A 17,132-nucleotide genomic window follows, 5' to 3' on the forward strand; every position below is an offset into this window, starting at 1 on the left:
AAGGGTTAACTGTCTAGCCAAGGACTTGGCAGGGTAGTCTTTGAATTCTGCCTTACTTCTCTCTTTTCTCCATCCCACTCCTCCCTCTCACCATCACCAACACACAAAAACATCTGCTGTAAGTCACCGGGGAATTCCTAGCTTATATGTCCTGTGAAGGCTTCAGCTGGGCAAGATGCATCTCCTCTAGAAGATCTTTCTCCAAGCCTAAACTGGTCATTGCATCTAACCTACACATCTGCTTTCTGGAAGATTAGCAGTTTCTCTGGAACAGGGCTTTCTGTTTGAAGGGATTCTGTTTGGAAAGATCACTCATCCTCAAGGTAATTCTCCTGCCCCAAGAGAATTGGGAAGAAGGGTGGCTGGCATCCTTCAGCAGACCCTATGACCATTCTGGCCCACCAGGGTCAGCAGTGACAGCTCCTGACTTGGTGAAAACAGTGGTAGTATTTTCCAGGCAAGAGTACTGGAGTGGGTTGCCATTTCCTTCTGTGTGCAATTAGAGGTCCTCCAATGGCTTCTCTGTTTGGGGAATGAGGTTCCACCTACTCATTCTTTTGGGTTTTGTAAGGTGATTCCAGGCCATGTTGCTTCAGGATTGCTAACAGCCTAAAGAATAGGTCACAGGCACCAAAAAGGTGGCTTCCCTGGTGGCTCAGTTGGTAAAGAATCTGCCTGCAATGCAGGAGACCCAGATTCGAGCCCTGGGTCAGAAAGATCCCCTGGGGGGCATGACAATCCACTCCAGTATTCTTGCCTGGAGAATCCCCATGGACAGAGGAGCCTGGCAAGCTATGCAGTCTGTGGGGTCATAGAGTCAGACACGACAGAGCAACTAAGCAGAGTAACTTAAGCCCTGTATTAAGCACTGTGGGGTCCAGAGATGACACTCATTCTTGAGGAATTCACAGTCTGGGAGAGCAGAAATCAAAGAGAAGTCAATGAAAGCATAACGTATTAAGTACAGTAAGAGCAGTGGGACAGAAGAGGGGAATGTCACATGGTTAAGAGCTCAGGATCTGCATTCAATGGAGCTAAGTTTCCATTCTGACTCTCCAATTATAGGTTGCCATGATACTAGGAAAGTCACTAAGCTTTTCAAAGCTTCAGTATTTTTCCTTGTAAATAGGAAAACAGTAGTACTTATGCGCTTTTACATGATTTTTTTCAAGAATCAAATTAGATCATATATGCCTAGCATCCAGGAAATCCCTGACAGCATTGGCTACTGCATATGATAATTGTTATTATTAAGTATTATTAATATAATTATCTGAGGGGAGGTAATGTTAGAAAATGTTTCCAAGAAAAGGTGGCATTTGAGCTGAATAATGAAAAATAAAAAGAAAAGTTGGCTGAGTTTGGGTTTGGGAAGATGCTAATGAATTGCTTTAGTTTATTATGCTCAGTTAGATTCCTCAAATGAATTTAGATAAGATGAAGAATTCAGTGTTAGTCAAACTGAGCTTGAGATGGCTGTGAGCAATACAAGATGTTTTGACCTCTTCATTCTAACTCTACTATAATCTCAAATCTTATATATCTGCCCTATATATCTGCTCCATGAGATGACTATAACTACTAGCATTTTTTCTACTTGATTTTGAATACTACAGATAGAAATAGCAAAATAAATTGATGAAGCCAGAATTGTACCCAATAAGCTTTGTTTTGGTTGAAAAAGTGACATTTAAGTCTTCTTAGCCCAGGAAACTAGACTTGATAGCAGGAAAGAAAAAAGAGACCACAGAAGAAAATTTACCTTGGATGAAATTATAATAGATAACATTTGGTATAGATAAAATAAGCAAAATAAAACTGAATAGTAAATCTTTGTTGTAATGTAGAAAAGAATTTAAATTCAAAACAAAGAAATACCAGTACAATAATAATTTAAAGTTTGAAAGTGAAAGTTGCTCAGTCTTGTCTGATTCTCTGTGACCCCATGGACTATACGGTCCATGGAATTCTCTAGGCCAGAATACTGGAGTGGGTAGCCTTTCCCTTAAATGCACTCTATAGGAAGTTAATGTAGAAATTAAGTGGTCATAGTCAAGTTCATTCCAAAATGTATCTTTTAGTTGAAAAGTCTTCCATATTGATATAATTCTGATGAACATATTTGAATTCATAAACACAGAATCAGAACATCCAGGAGTGCCAAATAGGGTCAAAATCTCCAATGCTTGCCTGTGACATCCAGGTGGTGAGCCAAGGAAGCAAGTGGAACTCTGTCCAGATCTTAAGAAGTCAGAGTACTAAAGTTTTTTTTTCAGAAGTCTTTTACTATTATTATTAGAGGAATAATTTCTTTACAATGTTGTAGTGGCCTCACTGTACATCAGTGTGAATCAGTCACAGTTATATATATAGCCTCTCTCTCTGGAGCCTCCCTCCCCCCACCATTCCATCTCTCTCTGTCACCATACAGTGCCAGGCTGGCTCCCTGTGGCATAGAGCAGCTTGCTGCTTATATGTTTTACACGTGACAGTGTATATACGTCACCGCTGCTTTCTCAGTTTTTCCTTGCCGCTTCTTCCCCTGCTGTGTCCACATTTTCTATGTCTGCGTCTCCTTCTCTTCTCTGTAAACAGGTTCATGGATACAAATAAAGAGGTTGAAATCATCACACATAAATGTTAATCTGTTTTCTATTGCATCTTCCATAAAATAATACCTGGTAAGAACTTAATAAGTACTTGAATGTTAGATTCTCTCGAGTCAGCCCTGCAAACATTATGAACATAGAAATTGCACCTATAGTGTGAATCATTTTAATTTAGCACTTACTGAATATCTTACAAAAATAAACTTTCACAGCTTTGAGAATGATTATAGCAAAATTTAGGTCCACAAAGACTTGGACACCTAGAGTGTTAATCACAAGTCCTACCAAGAAATATACTATTTCTAGTTCATAACATGAAAAAGAATGCTTATTTTTTTTTTTTTTTTTTGGCCACACTGTGTGGCGTGTGGGATCTTAGTTCCCTGATCATAGATTGAAACCCTTGCATTGGGAACAAGGAGTCTTAACCACTGGACTGCCAGGAAAGTCTGGAAAAAAATGTTTTAATTCATGATATTTCTTTAATGATTGTAGGTCTATTCAGGTTTTGTTTCTACTTGTGTCCGTCTTGGAAGAATACATTTTTTTCTAAGAAACATTTTGCCAAATATTTCAAGTATTTTTTTCATAGTTCTCTCTCATTTACAAAATCTCTACTTCTTTTTTAAAAAAATTTTTTATTGAAGGATAATTGCTTTATAGAATTTTGTTGTTTTCTGTCAAACCTCAGCCTGAATCAACCATAGGTATACATACATTTCCTCCCTTTTGACCCTCCCTCCCATCTCTTCCCACCCCACTCCTCTAGGTTGATACAGAGCCCCTGTTTGAGTTTCTTAGTCTACAGCAAATTCCCCTTGGCTATCTATTTCACATATGGTAATGTGAGTTTCCATGTTACTCTTTCCATACAGCTCAGCCTCTCCTCCCCTCTCCCCATGTCTGTAAGTCTATTCTCTATGTCTGTTTCTCCACTGCTGCCCTGTAAGTAAATTCTTCAGTACTATTTTTCTAGATTCCATACATATACGTTAGAATACGATATTTATCTTTCTCTTTCTGACTTACTTTACTCTGTATAATAGGTTCTAGGTTCATCCACTTCATTAGAACTGACTCCAAGGTGTTCCTTTTTATGGCTGAGTAATATTCCATTGTGTATATGTACCACAACATTTTCATCCATTCATCTGTTGATGGACATCTAGTTGCTTCCATGTTCTAGCTATTGTAAATAGTGCTGCAATGAACAAGGGGATACATGTGTCTTTTTCAATTTTGGTTTCCTCAGGGTACATGCCTAGGTACATGCTGGGTCATATGGTGGTTTTATTCCTAGTTTTTTAAGGAACCTCCATATTGTCTTCCATAGTGGCTGTATCAATTTACATTCCCACCAACAGTGCAAGAGCATTCCCTTTTCTACACACCCTCTTCAGCATTTCTTGTTTGTAGACTTTTTGATGATGGCCATTCTGACCGGTATGAGGTGATATCTCATTGTAGTTTTGGTTTGCATTTCTCTAATAATGAGCAATGTTGAGCATCTTTTCATGTGTTTGTTAGCCATCTGTATGTCTTCTTTGGAGAAATGTCTGTTTAAGTCTTTTTCCCACTTTTTGATTGGGTTGTTTGTTTTTCTGGTATTGAGTTGTATGAGCTGCTTGTATCTTTTGGAAATTAATCCTTTGTCAGTTGTTTCATTTGCTATTATTTTCTCCCATTCTGAGGGTTGTCTTTTCACCTTGCTTATAGTTTCCTTTGCTGTGCAAAAGCTTTTAAGTTTAACCAGGTCCCACTTGTTTACTTTTGTTTTTATTTCTATTACTCTAGGAGGGGGGTCGTACAAAATCTCTACTTCTATAGTTATGTCTCCCTTTTGTCCCTAAATTGTTATTAGTGCCTATTAAGATAAAGTATTTTTATCCTTATGTCCTTTATTATTTACTAAACATTTCTTCTTTTATAAGCTGTTTTCTATAAATAAATTTTTTTTAAATTGTTTTCTTTCTTTTTAAATTTGCTTCCATAGATTTGTTCATTCTGCAAGATCATGGAAGATCTAGAGGAGACACTATTTGAAGACTTTGAGAACTACTCCTACGCCCTGGAGTATTACTCCCCAGAGACCGATTCAGAGGAGAAAGCACAGCTGGGAGCCATTCACTGGGTCTCCTTGGTGCTGTGTTGTTTGGCATTTGTCCTGGGCATCCCAGGAAATGCCACCGTCATTTGGTTCACGGGATTCAAGTGGAAGAAGACAGTCACCACTCTCTGGTTCCTCAATCTAGCCATCGCGGATTTCATTTTTCTTCTCTTCCTGCCTCTGTACATCTCCTATGTGGCCATGAATTTTCACTGGCCCTTCGGCATCTGGCTGTGCAAGGCCAATTCCTTCATTGCCCAGTTGAACATGTTTGCCAGTGTCTTCTTCCTGATGGTGATAAGCCTGGACCGCTATATCTACTTGATCCACCCTGTCTTATCTCACCGGTACCGAACCCTCAGGAACTCTCTGATTGTTATTATAGTTGTTTGGCTTTTGGCTTCACTAGTTGGTGGGCCAGCTCTGTACTTCCGGGACACTCTGGAGTTGAATAACCACACTCTTTGCTATAATAACTTCCACGAGCATGATGTGGACCTCAGGTTGATGAGGCATCATGTTCTGACCTGGGTGAAAGTTATTGTTGGGTACCTCCTCCCTCTGCTAACAATGAGCATTTGCTACTTGTGCCTCATCTTCAAGGTGAAGAAGCGAAGCATCCTGATCTCCAATAAGCACTTCTGGACCATCCTGGCTGTGGTCATGGCCTTTCTGATTTGCTGGACTCCTTATCACCTGTTTAGCATTTGGGAACTCACGATTCACCACAATAGCTATTTCTACCAAATGCTACAGGCTGGCATCCCCCTTTCCACCGGCCTGGCATTCCTCAATAGTTGCTTGAACCCCATCCTTTACGTCCTGATTAGTAAGAAGTTCCAAGCGCGCTTCCGGGCCTCAGTGGCTGAGATACTAAAATACACGCTGTGGGAGATGAGCTGTTCAGGCACCGTGAGTGAACAGCTCAGGAACTCTGAAACCAAGAACCTGAGTCTCCTGGAAACAGCCCAGTGAATTCTTGCCCTCCCACCCATCACCACACAACCTTTGTGTGGTTCCCCTGACATGCTTTCAGATTATTTGCTTCCAAGACATACAGCTGATTGTATCTTTTTATTTTTATTTTTTTGGTAATTTTATTGGCATCCTATTTTTCTTTAGATATAAAACATAATAAGGATCTTCATTTTTCTTTTCAGCAACTTAAATTATCTTATTCTTGCTAATTATACCATAGTGGATTAGCCAACACTACTTTTCTAATTTTAATGACTTTTTAAAACTTCTAGATTTTAATATTAAATGTATGATTGATTTCAAAAATATAAAAGTAGGTGTGCTTAAGCTCACTTTAATTCTGCACAGGTAACCTATTAGACTTAGTCTTAAAATGCAACATATGTACTTAATTTCTTTATTTCATGTAATTTGTGTACGTGCCTTTATGAATTAAAGTGATAATTGATTATAGTAGGTTTTGTTCCAGTTAACTATGAATGCTTGGTAAACTGCCCCCAACATCTTGAAAATAACTATTATTGTTATCTCTCACGATTCTGAGAATGAGGAATTTAAACAAGACACAGAGGGGAGGTTTGTCTCTCTGTTTCACAGTATCAGGGGCCTCAGCTGGATGGGCCGAGCAGCTCTCTTCCCTTCCACCCTCTCCTCTCCTCTCCTCTCCTTCCTCTTCCCCTCTTCTCCTCCCTTCGTTTCTTGTATCTTCTCCTCTCCTTTCTTCACATGGGTATTCCAGCATGGCACCTCAGGGAAGCCAGACTTAGGGTAATACAGGGCTCTAAGAGACCAGGGTGGAAACTTCCATTTCTCTTAACGGTTATGACAGACACTGCACCCTTCCACTGTACTCTGTTAATCAAAGCAGCACTGGCCAGGTCAGATTCAAGGAGAGGGGACATAGACCCCATCTCTCAATTGGGATATATGCCCAATTAAACCCCTACACTAATATTATAAATACAAACGTTTATATAAAGGTTTCTGGAAAGTTCTAGATATGTGCAAATATGTAAAAGATTGCTATAAACATGAACCACTGACATCCAGATAAAAGGTAGGCCAACCCAATATCAGAAAGATTTCAGGAAAAGGAAGCATGTATGATATTTCCACTTTCTATTTCTATATTTATATAGACAACAGTGTAAGACCAATAAAGCATACCTTCAAGTCAGTGACCTTTTCATGATGCAAATCTGCTGCATTTAAGACTATAATAGTATTTTGACTTCTATTCATTTATCCCTTTAGCAAATAGATGACTAAGAGTTATATAAAACTTCAGTAGATAGATATTTTGAAGGATGTCAAGAGGTGTCCCTAGTGGTAAAGAACCTGCCTGCCAATACAGGAGATGTAAGAGATGTGGGTTTGACCCCTGGGTTGCAAAGATCCCCTGGAGGAGGGCATGGCAACCCACTCCAGTATTCTTGCCTGGAGAATCCCATGGACAGAGGAGCCTGGCGGGCTACAGTACATGGGGTCGCAAAGAGTTGGACATGACTGAAGCAACTTAGCACGCACACAAGATGAATAAGGTACTTATAGAGAGTGAGAGTAAACTTGGATAACAACAATCCTAAAGCAAGATAGACAGAAGTAAATACTATTCAGTTCAGTTCAGTCGCTCAGTCGTGTCTGACTCTTTGCGACCCTATGAACTGCAGCACGCCAGGCCTCCCTGTCCATCACCAACTCCTAGAGTTCACCCAAACTCATGTCAATTGAGTTGGTGATGCCATCCAACCATCTCATCCTCTATCATCACCTTCTCCTCCTGCCCTGTATCTTTCCCAGCAGCAGGGTCTTTTCAAATGAGTCAGCTCTTCACATCAGGTGGTCAGAGTATTGGAGTTTCAGCTTCAGCATCAGTCCTTCCAATGAACACCCAGGACTGATCTCCTTTAGGATGGACTGGTTGGATCTCCTTGCAGTCCAAGGGATTCTCAAGAGTCTTCTCCAACACCACAGTTCAAAAGCATCAATTCTTTGGTGCTCAGCTTTCTTTATAGTCCAACTCTCACATCCACACATGACTACTGAAAAAACCATAGCCTTAACTAGATGGACCTTTGTTGGCAAAGTAATGTCTCTGCCTTTTAATATGCTGTCTAAGTTGGTCATAACTTTCCTTCCAAGGAGTAAGCGTCTTTTAATGTCATGGCTGCAGTCACCATCTGAACTGATTTTGGAGCCCAAAAAAATAAAGTCAGCCACTGTTTCCCCATCTATTTGGCGTGAAATGATAGGAACGGATGCCATGATCTTCGTTTTCCTAATGTTGAGCTTTAAGCCAACTTTTTCACTCTCCTCTTTCACTTTTATCAAGAGGCTCTTTAGTTCCTCTTCACTTTCTGCCATAAGAGTGGTGTCATCTGCATATCTGAGGTTATTGATGTTTCTCCCAGCAATCTTGATTCCGGCTTGTGCTTCTTCCAGCCCAGTGTTTCTCATGATGTACTCTGCATATAAGTTAAATAAGCAGGGTGACAATATACAGCCTTGATGTACTCCTTTTCCTATTTGGAACCAGTCTGTTGTTCCACGTCCAGTTCTAATTGTTGCTTCCTGACCTGCATACAGGTTTCTCAAGAGGCAGGTCAGGTAGTCTGGTATTCCCATCTCTTTCAGAAGTTTCCCCAGTTTATTGTGATTCACACAGTCAAAGGCTTTGGCATAGTCAATAAAGCAGAAATAGATGTTTTTTCTGGAACTCTTGCGTTTTCGATGATCCAGCGGATGTTGGCAATTTGATTTCTGGTTCCCCTGCTTTTCTAAAACCAACTTGAACATCTGGAAGTTCACAGTTCATGTATTGCTGAAGCCTGGCTTGGAAAAATACTATAAAAGAGCCAAGAAGAGTGTAGCCTGTTCAGAGAGAAAAGAGATGACTCCAGTGTGCCAGTGAAGAAACATTGGAAATCTACGTCCTTGGCATTGGGGTTTCTTAAAGATGCCACTCCCTTTCCATGTCTCTGCTGGTTCTCTTGTCTTTTATAAATACAAATTCTGCTACTCACTGCAATTTTTAAAATACTTAATTTTCTATAATTTCTCAATTTTGTTTCTTTTTAATTTCATCTCTTAGTTTTTTAGAAATGCTGATATCAGATCATTTACTGGCTATGTTCTTTACTGTTAGCCCCATGTGACAATCAGATTTGGTTTGGAAATTATTCCAAGAGAAAAATAAACTATGTGGCATAGCTCTGCATATCCCAAACTTTTGCCGTTCCCAAGCTTCCTCATCCTACCATACCCAGTACAGGTTAAGGGAAGATTGGGAGAGAAAGGCTCATTGTGAGTTTCCAGCCCTCTGTGCACCATTGAACCTGCCCCCTGCACAAAGAGGGTTTGCAATATTTCACTCTGGTGTACCCTTCAACCCTCAAGAGATGGGCTCCCAGGATCAGGAGAAAAGCTGGAGAATCCAAGAAAGAAAACAGAATTATGTAGGTTCATCCCTGGTTTGTGCAGAGACAGACTGACTCTGAAGGCTGGGGGAGAAAGAAGGCTGAGGAGCAGGAAGGAAGACGATTAAGCTACCAGGGTCAAAAGTACATTACGGAGCAGGTGGTGGTCTGGAAGTTACCTTTCAGGACAGTGCTTCCTAAGCTTTGTGAGTTAGAAACCCGTAGAGAGCAATTTGGTTTTTTCCCATGCTATGGGCATAGCGTCTAAGGCCTGTGAGCTTTCCAAGGTCCTGTGAAAATGTTTGAGATCCTGAAAAAATATCATCTCTAAAATTAAAAAGGGAAACTTGAAAAGTCAAAATTAATAAATATTCTGAATTTATTTGAAAGTCTAATGAAAAGTTATGGGTCCTTTCCCCAGAAAAAAATGCTTTTAAATAAAATTTCAGCGAGTCCTTGTACCCCAGGCAAAGAACTCCAATTTTAGTGGTGTTTAAAATAGATGATAACGGGGTTTCCTTGGTGGTCCAGGGGTTAGGAGTCTGCTTTGTGATGCAGGAGACACGGGTTCACTTCCTGGTCTGGGAGGATCCCACATCTTGCAGGCAACTCAGCCCGGGCACCACAACCATTGAGCCTGTACTCTGGAGCCGGGGAGCTGCAGCTCCTGTGCTGCAACCAGGGAAACCCACGCGCCCCAGAGCCTGTGCTCTGGAGCCGGGGAGCCGAACTAGGGAAACCCACGCTCCCCAGAGCCTGTGCTCTGGAGCCGGGGAGCCGCAGCTCCTGTGCTGCAACTAGGGAAACCCACGCGCCCCAGAGCCTGTGCTCTGGAGCCGGGGAGCCGAACTAGGGAAACCCACGCGCCCCAGAGCCTGTGCTCTGGAGCCGGGGAGCCGAACTAGGGAAACCCACGCGCCCCAGAGCCTGTGCTCTGGAGCCGGGGAGCCGCAGCTCCTGTGCTGCAACTAGGGAAACCCACGCGCCCCAGAGCCTGTGCTCTCGAGCCGGGGAGCCGAACTAGGGAAACCCACGCGCCCCAGAGCCTGTGCTCTGCAACAAGAGAAGCCATCACAGTAAGAAGTCCAAGCACAGCACTGAAGACCCAGCACAGCCAAAAATAAATAAATAAAACAGCTGATAGTCTGCGTGTAACCTACAGGAATCTACTAGTGGAAAATAGCAACCAATGCAAGCACTTTCTAGCAGAAACAGGAGTTCATTTTTATTCTCAACTTGAGGGAAGATCCAGAGAGTACTATAGGACCCAAGGCTGGGCCCAGAGTTAGAGACTTCAAGCCTCCTCCCCTGGCAGCTGGAACTGGATAGTGGGGCTCTCCAAGGGTCTAATAACCTCTCATGAGTAGAATGAATGAATGAAAGGACTGAGGGGGCTGGAGGAAGAGGACTGCACTGGGGCAATCTGAGGAGGAAGCAAGGAAGCTCAATGCCTAGTTGGCAGAAGAGTAAAGAATCCCATGGCTCCCAGGGACTGGGGCATGAACCCAACAAGACAGATCTGATTTCTTCTCAATGGAAGGAAACAGCCAAACAGAGTGCAATTTTCAGGGCCTCCTGAGGCAGGATATCTGGCTTTGAATTATGACTCCCAATTTATCCTAGCTCTATGACCTTGGCTAAATTGACCTAAATTTTTAGACCTCAGTTTCCCCCATCTGCAAAATGAATTCATAATAGTAGTACCTACTACATAGGGTTATTATGAAAATTAAATGAACTGACAAAGGTGAAGTACTTCAAGTGGGTGCTTAGTCCTAAATACTTAATATTACCTGGTATTATACTTATTCAGTGAAACTCTCAGCATTTTCTGACATAGTAATTACTTATTAATGTTAGAGCCGCTCCTCCTCTTGAATGAATATTAAAAAAAATCTCATAGGAAGAAGGGAACTTATACAAAGAATTTCAAATTTTATAAATTCTATTTAAAAATGTGTATTTATTAAGAATTTCCTGGCAGTCCAGTGGTTAAGACTCTGTGCACTCACTGCCTAGGCCCCAGGCTCAATCCCTAGTCTGAGTACTAAGATCTTATAAGCTGCACATTGTGGCCAAATTAATACATATTTTTTAAAATTCATAAAGTTTAGAAATACTATAAAAGGATATTATGGCCTGAGAGGCTACAAGAGGCAGGAAAAGTAGAATGAAAGACATTAACATAGGTGATTTAAGTGCAGCTAGAATGACTGTAATTTTAACAAGTGCAGGTGAAAAAGTATTTCAGGTAGGTGGCACCACAAGAGCATGTGTTTAGAGGCTGGAAAACAGGCTGTGTTCAGTAAAGAGAGGCGTCCCATTTCATAGGGACAAAGCAAGGATAGAAGATTCCCAGGTTGGAGTCAGCCTTGACTAGTAATTCACCATTCAATATTCTTCCATATGTGCAGCAGTTCTTTGGGGATGCACACCTAGAAGTCTGTGGACAGTTTCCTTTGACGTTCACTTGACTAAAAGCTGGGCTTCCCTTGTGGCTCAGTTGCTAAAGAATCCACCTGCAGTGTGAGAGACCCAGGCTCGATCCCTGGGTTGGGAAGATCCCCTGGAGAAAGGAAGGGCTACCCACTATTCTGGCCTGGAGAATTCCATGGACTGTATAGGCCATGGGGTTGCAAAGAGTCGGACACGACTGAGCAATTTTCCCTCACTTCACTTTACTAAAAGCTATTCAGGACAATGACATTCCAAATGACAGACTTCCATTTGGAACATTTTCTAGATGCAACTATTATCCATACGGGGCATGTATGGAGAGAATCTGTTTATCTTTCTTAATTTTCATTTTAAGTTTATCCTTATGTGATAATGTTGTTTTACTTTTCCTAGTTGAGGGTATGAAGCAAGGGTTAGATGAAACAGGATCAAATCGTCTAAACGCTGGAATGAAGAACTTTCCCCATTCTGTTGCCAATATATTACCTGGCCCATGAAGACATGGGCTTGCGTTCCTTCTGTCTCACTAGGTGAGTAACTGGGGAATGATCTTTCAGAGGTGTATCCTTATCTGTAAGGGCTGATGATAGTGTTTGCTTTATCTCACAGGCTTATAATGGCATTCATATTAGACAAAGTATGTGAGGCGTGCACTTTTTTTTTAACTTATTTTATGGACAATAACTGTCATTGCCAAATTATTTGTTTGGGAAAAAATTATACACACATCCAAAAACACTAATGTAACTCTGTTTTGTATCTCTGTCTTTGTCCATAAGCTTATAGTTCATAGTTATGGCCAGTGAAACCAAGCATTTTCATTGCTGCTGTAGTCTCCATTACTTTCTAAAGTGTATTAAATTTATAAAAACTTTCACATATGTCATGATTTAGCCCTTTCTGTTGTTAAAACAGTCCTCTTATTTCCCTGCTTCTGTCCACAGATCTCCAGATCAGAGCTTTTTTTTTTTTACTGAAATATAGTTGACATACAATACTATATTAGTTTCAGGTGTACAACATAGTAGTTTGACATTTATGTACATTAAAATTGGTCACTATACTAAACCTAGTTAACACCTGTCACCATAAAAAGCTACTACAATTTTACGGACTATATTCTCTACACTGTACATTACATTGCTATGACTTATTTTAAATTTGTCCCTCTTCATTCCTTTCATCTCTTTCGCCACCCTCACCCCTCCCACCCACTCCCACCTCACCTCTGCTCTGCCTTTGTCACATTCTCTGGCTTGGAAACCAGGCTCCCCATTGCCCTCACAGAATAAGCCAACCTATAACTCAGATGTCTCTACAACTTGGCCCTGTCTATTAATAATCCCAAACTGACACTACAAAATCCAGCCAAACTGGTCTAATTACCTCCCAAAACTGTTCTCATTCTTGCCTTCTCATTCTGCCTTTCACACCATCCTAGAACTTTCTCTTTTTTAAATGAATGACTGATTAAGATCTATCCGACTCAAGTCCTAACTCTTCTAAAAACTTTTATTCAATTCTAGCCTTCCCTCAGTCTCTGGACTTTTGGATTACTGTGACCCATCCTTATCTGCAGGTTCTACATCTGCAGATTCAACCAACCACAAATCAAAAATACCTGAAAAAAGAAAAAAATCCAGAAAGTTGCAAAAAGCAAAACTTCAATTTGTCACGTGCGGGCAACTATTTACATAGCATTTACATTGTATTAGGTATTATAAATAGTCAAGATGATTTAATACAGGAGGATGCTAGTAGGTTAAAGCAAATACTATGCCATTTTATATAAGAAATTTGAACATCTTAGGATTTTGGTACCTGAGGTTTGGGGGTGGTTCCTGGAACCAATCCACCCTTGGATACTGAAGGATGACTGTACTTGTTTAATCACAAAATAACAACAATTTTAAGGATGTTTGAACCACCTCCCTTTGGCTATTTTCTTACTCCTTTTGTAATTTTATAACATCTAACATAGTGACACTGAATGAATCAGTTTTGAATTCCCACTCTGTGCCCAGTTCTTATACTGGATGGATGAATATGAAAAAATAAGGTTTCAGCATCAGGTAATCACTTAGGGAACATATCAAAAAAGATAGGGTTCTTATTCCAAGGCCAGAAACAGTAAAAAATCTCTTTCTCTATGTATTCCTATGCCTTCTGAGCATACTGGCTCACGTGAATATGGGAGCACTGCTCATAATAGCAAAAAACTGAAAGCAAACTAAAGATCCAACAACCAGACTAAATAAGATATGATAAAATGGTTTATATAACTGTTAAAAAAAATGAGAAAGTCTTTTATGTACTGTTATAGAATAAAAGATATCCAAGTCTATCTCTATGGACAAAACTTAAGATGCAGAAATTTACATCCTATGCTATAATTAGTCTTTATATATGCTTAGACTAGCTCTGGAAAGACCTAAGAAGCTGCTGACCTTGGTTGCTTCTATGAAAGTGAATGGAAGACCTGGGGGACAGGGAAGACTTCACTGTATAAACTCTAGAATTTTGAATGATGTTAATGTGTTATCTTTTTTAATCACATTAAAAGATACCATTAATTTTTCATTCAAGGCCATGGAGTCAAGATCTTAAAGTCATATGCTTCATTATTTTAAGACTTACCAGACAGCTGTGGTTTGAATTGACTATAAAGTTTTAAATTCTTACTTACTTTTAACCATTGTTTTTCCTATATTTCGGCAGCGTGGTCTGTGGCTTCTTGGTTCAGATCAGGAATCCATGCCCCCTACAAGGAAAGCACTGTGCCTTAACCACTGGACTCCAGGGGAGCTCCTTAAAAACATTTTTAATCATTAGCTTTAAATTAATGACTTTTCATACTTAACATCTTGGTCAAGCTACTTGGTACTCAAGCTATCTGGTACTCAAGTCAGTGACTGTGAATTATTTTTGGCTACTCACTAGGCTACTACATCTCTGCTTTTCCATTTCCAGAATCCCCAGGCTCCGCTGTTCGCCACAAAATCAAGTGCTGCCCTCTGCTGGCTCTCATCATCGTGACAACCTGAAAGTATCTCCAGTGATTTTAGACTGGGTCTGTTGTAATCTTTGGCCTACAGACTACAAAATGAACATTTTGGGACTTCTACAATTCCCAAGTTCTACTTTTCTGAAAACTACTACTGCAAAAAATGCATACTCAAGGAACTTCCTTGGTTGTCACTGATTAAGACTTCACACTTTCAATGCAGGGGTCCCGAGTTTCATTCCTGGTCAAGGAACTAGATCCCACATGCACATCCAAGACTTCTTGTTCAGTTGCTCAGTTGTGTCCAAGTCGTTGCTACCCCATGGACTGCAGCACACCAGGCTTCCCTGTTCTTCACCATCTCCCAGAGTTTGCTCAAACTCATGTCCATTGAGTCAGTGATACCATCCATCTCATCACGTTGTCCCCTCTTGCAACTAAGACTGGCCACAGACAAATAGGTAAAAAACATTAAAAATATATATATAATGTATACTCAAATGTTCGGTATACCGCAAACTGTTAACATGCAGCTGTTTCCAATCCTGAACTATCATCTGACTACAGTACCACTCTCCTCTCAGTACTTTCATTCAACTGTAGCATCACCTCAGTTTTGAAGATCCCTCACCCCAACAGACTTAAGACTTAGAAATTCAGGTAGGATGTCCCACTTCCTCACCCAAGCTAGACTCATGAACCACAGCCTAGGGATCATCGTTAGGCCTCCCTACCAAACTCTACTACACAGTTCAGTTCAGTTGCTCAGTCATGTCCAACTCTCTGTGACCCCATGGACTGCAGCACGCCAGGCTTCCCTGTCCATCACCAACTCCCGGAGCTTACTCTAACCCTCCTCACTGAACCTCACTTAACCTTACTCCCTAACTCACGTCTGTGGAGGCGGTGATGCCATCCAACCATCTCATCCTCTTGTTGTCCCCTTCTCTTGCTTCTGCCTTCCCAGCATCAGGGTCTTTTCCAAGGAGTGTTTTTTGCATCAGGTGGACAAAGTATTGGAGTTTCAGCTTCACCATCAGTCTTCCTCGCGAATATTCAGGACTCATTTCCTTGAGGACTGACTGGTTTGATCTCCTTGCAGTCCAAAGGACTCTCAAGAGTTTTCTCCAACACCACAGTTCAAAAGCATCAATTCTTTGGTGCTTAGCTTTTATGATCCAACTCTCACATCCATACATGATTACTGGAAAAACCATACCTTTGACTAGACAGACTTTTGTCAGTAATATCTCTTTTTAATCTGCTGTCTGGTTTGCTGCAGTCGCCATCTGCAGTGACTTTGGAGCCCAAGAAAATAGTCTATCACTGTTAACCTTGTTTCTACATCTGTTTGCCATGGAGCAATGGGACTGGAGGCCATGATCTTTGTTTTTTCAACGTTGAGTTTTAAGCCAGCGTTTTCTCTCAGTAAGAGGCTCTTTAGTTTCCTTTCTGCCATCAGGATGGTGTCATCTGCATATCTGAGTTTATTTCTCCTGGCAATCTTGATTCCAGGACGGTATTTCACATGATGTACTCTACACGTAAGACAATATACAGCCTTGACTCCTTTCCCAATTTGGAACCAGTCTGTTGTTCCATGTCCAGTTCTGTTGCTTCTTGACCTGCATAAAGATTTCTCAGGAGGCAGGTAAGGTGGTCTGGTACTCCCATCTCTTGAATAATCTTTAGGCCTCCCTCCCCAAACACACTACTATACAGGCTCAACGGAAGTTCTCCCTGAACAGTACAGAAGGCATCACTTAAAATTTGCAATGTTGCCTTGATAAAGGTTGCAATTCATGACAACTTCTGGGAGTTCTCCCCTCCTCCAGGCTGCCTACAAGCTGTCACTTTGTGTTGCGTCTCTTTGTGACCCCCATGGACTGTTGTCCACCAGGCTACTCTGTCCATAGGATTGTCCAGGTAACCATACTGGAGTGGGCTGCAGATCCCCTAGATCTCTAGGGGATATTCCCAACCCAGGGACTGAATCCATGTCTCTTGCATTAGCAGGTGGGTTCTTTACCACTAGCACCACTGGGAAACCAAGCTCTGGGTTAGGTAGGTATCCTTTAGTAAATCACACATCCTAACTCATGTAACACGTAACATTTTTAGTTGGGACTTTTTTTTTTAAGTTGGGACTTTTAATTGGGATTTTAGTCACAAGTGGACCCTACCTTGAAGAGGTTATGTTACAACAAACTACTGTCAGCCATCATCACGAACTACAAAATGAGTTAGTCTTGGCCTTTAATTCCTTTAACTCCAAATGTTTAACTATCCAACAAAATATTATTTGCCACATGCCTGGTATTGCCATAAGCACTTTACCTGTTTTTCACTCATTTCTTATGATTCAAGATATTCTGAATATTCTCATTGAGGAGTCAGCTCAGATATCAGGTAACTTTGTAACTGAGCCATTATATGAGCCAAATTAACCTAAAATCAACTCTTGGCAATTAACTGCCCTGGACTCACGTAACAAAAGTCCCAAAAACCAAGTGATGTGGTCAAAGAAAAAAACAAAACTCTTCCTACAAATTCTCAGTCAA

General features: G+C 40.9%; 1 protein-coding gene and 1 long non-coding RNA gene across 3 annotated transcripts in view; one reads left to right on the forward strand and one right to left on the reverse strand.

Annotated features, from left to right (window-relative positions):
- The window catches only part of CMKLR2 (chemerin chemokine-like receptor 2), a 52,899-nt gene extending 45,243 nt beyond the window's left edge, over nucleotides 1-7,656 (forward strand). For both annotated transcript variants that reach the window (XM_061148925.1, XM_061148924.1), the window contains one exon: nucleotides 4,603-7,656. In XM_061148925.1, the coding sequence (XP_061004908.1) occupies nucleotides 4,624-5,691 (1,068 nt within the window). In that variant the 5' untranslated portion in view covers nucleotides 4,603-4,623 and the 3' untranslated portion in view covers nucleotides 5,692-7,656. The remainder of the gene's footprint in view (nucleotides 1-4,602) is intronic.
- On the reverse strand, nucleotides 1,408-15,316 carry LOC133060939 (uncharacterized). The gene is made up of 3 exons (XR_009693864.1): nucleotides 14,743-15,316; nucleotides 14,254-14,328; nucleotides 1,408-2,585 (listed from the first exon to the last, which is right to left on the reverse strand). It is a non-coding gene; the product is annotated as an uncharacterized LOC133060939 (long non-coding RNA).
- Between the last annotated feature and the right edge of the window lie 1,816 nt (nucleotides 15,317-17,132).

This window comes from Dama dama, chromosome 8 (assembly GCF_033118175.1).
Source record: "Dama dama isolate Ldn47 chromosome 8, ASM3311817v1, whole genome shotgun sequence".
Taxonomy (NCBI): domain Eukaryota; kingdom Metazoa; phylum Chordata; class Mammalia; order Artiodactyla; family Cervidae; genus Dama; species Dama dama.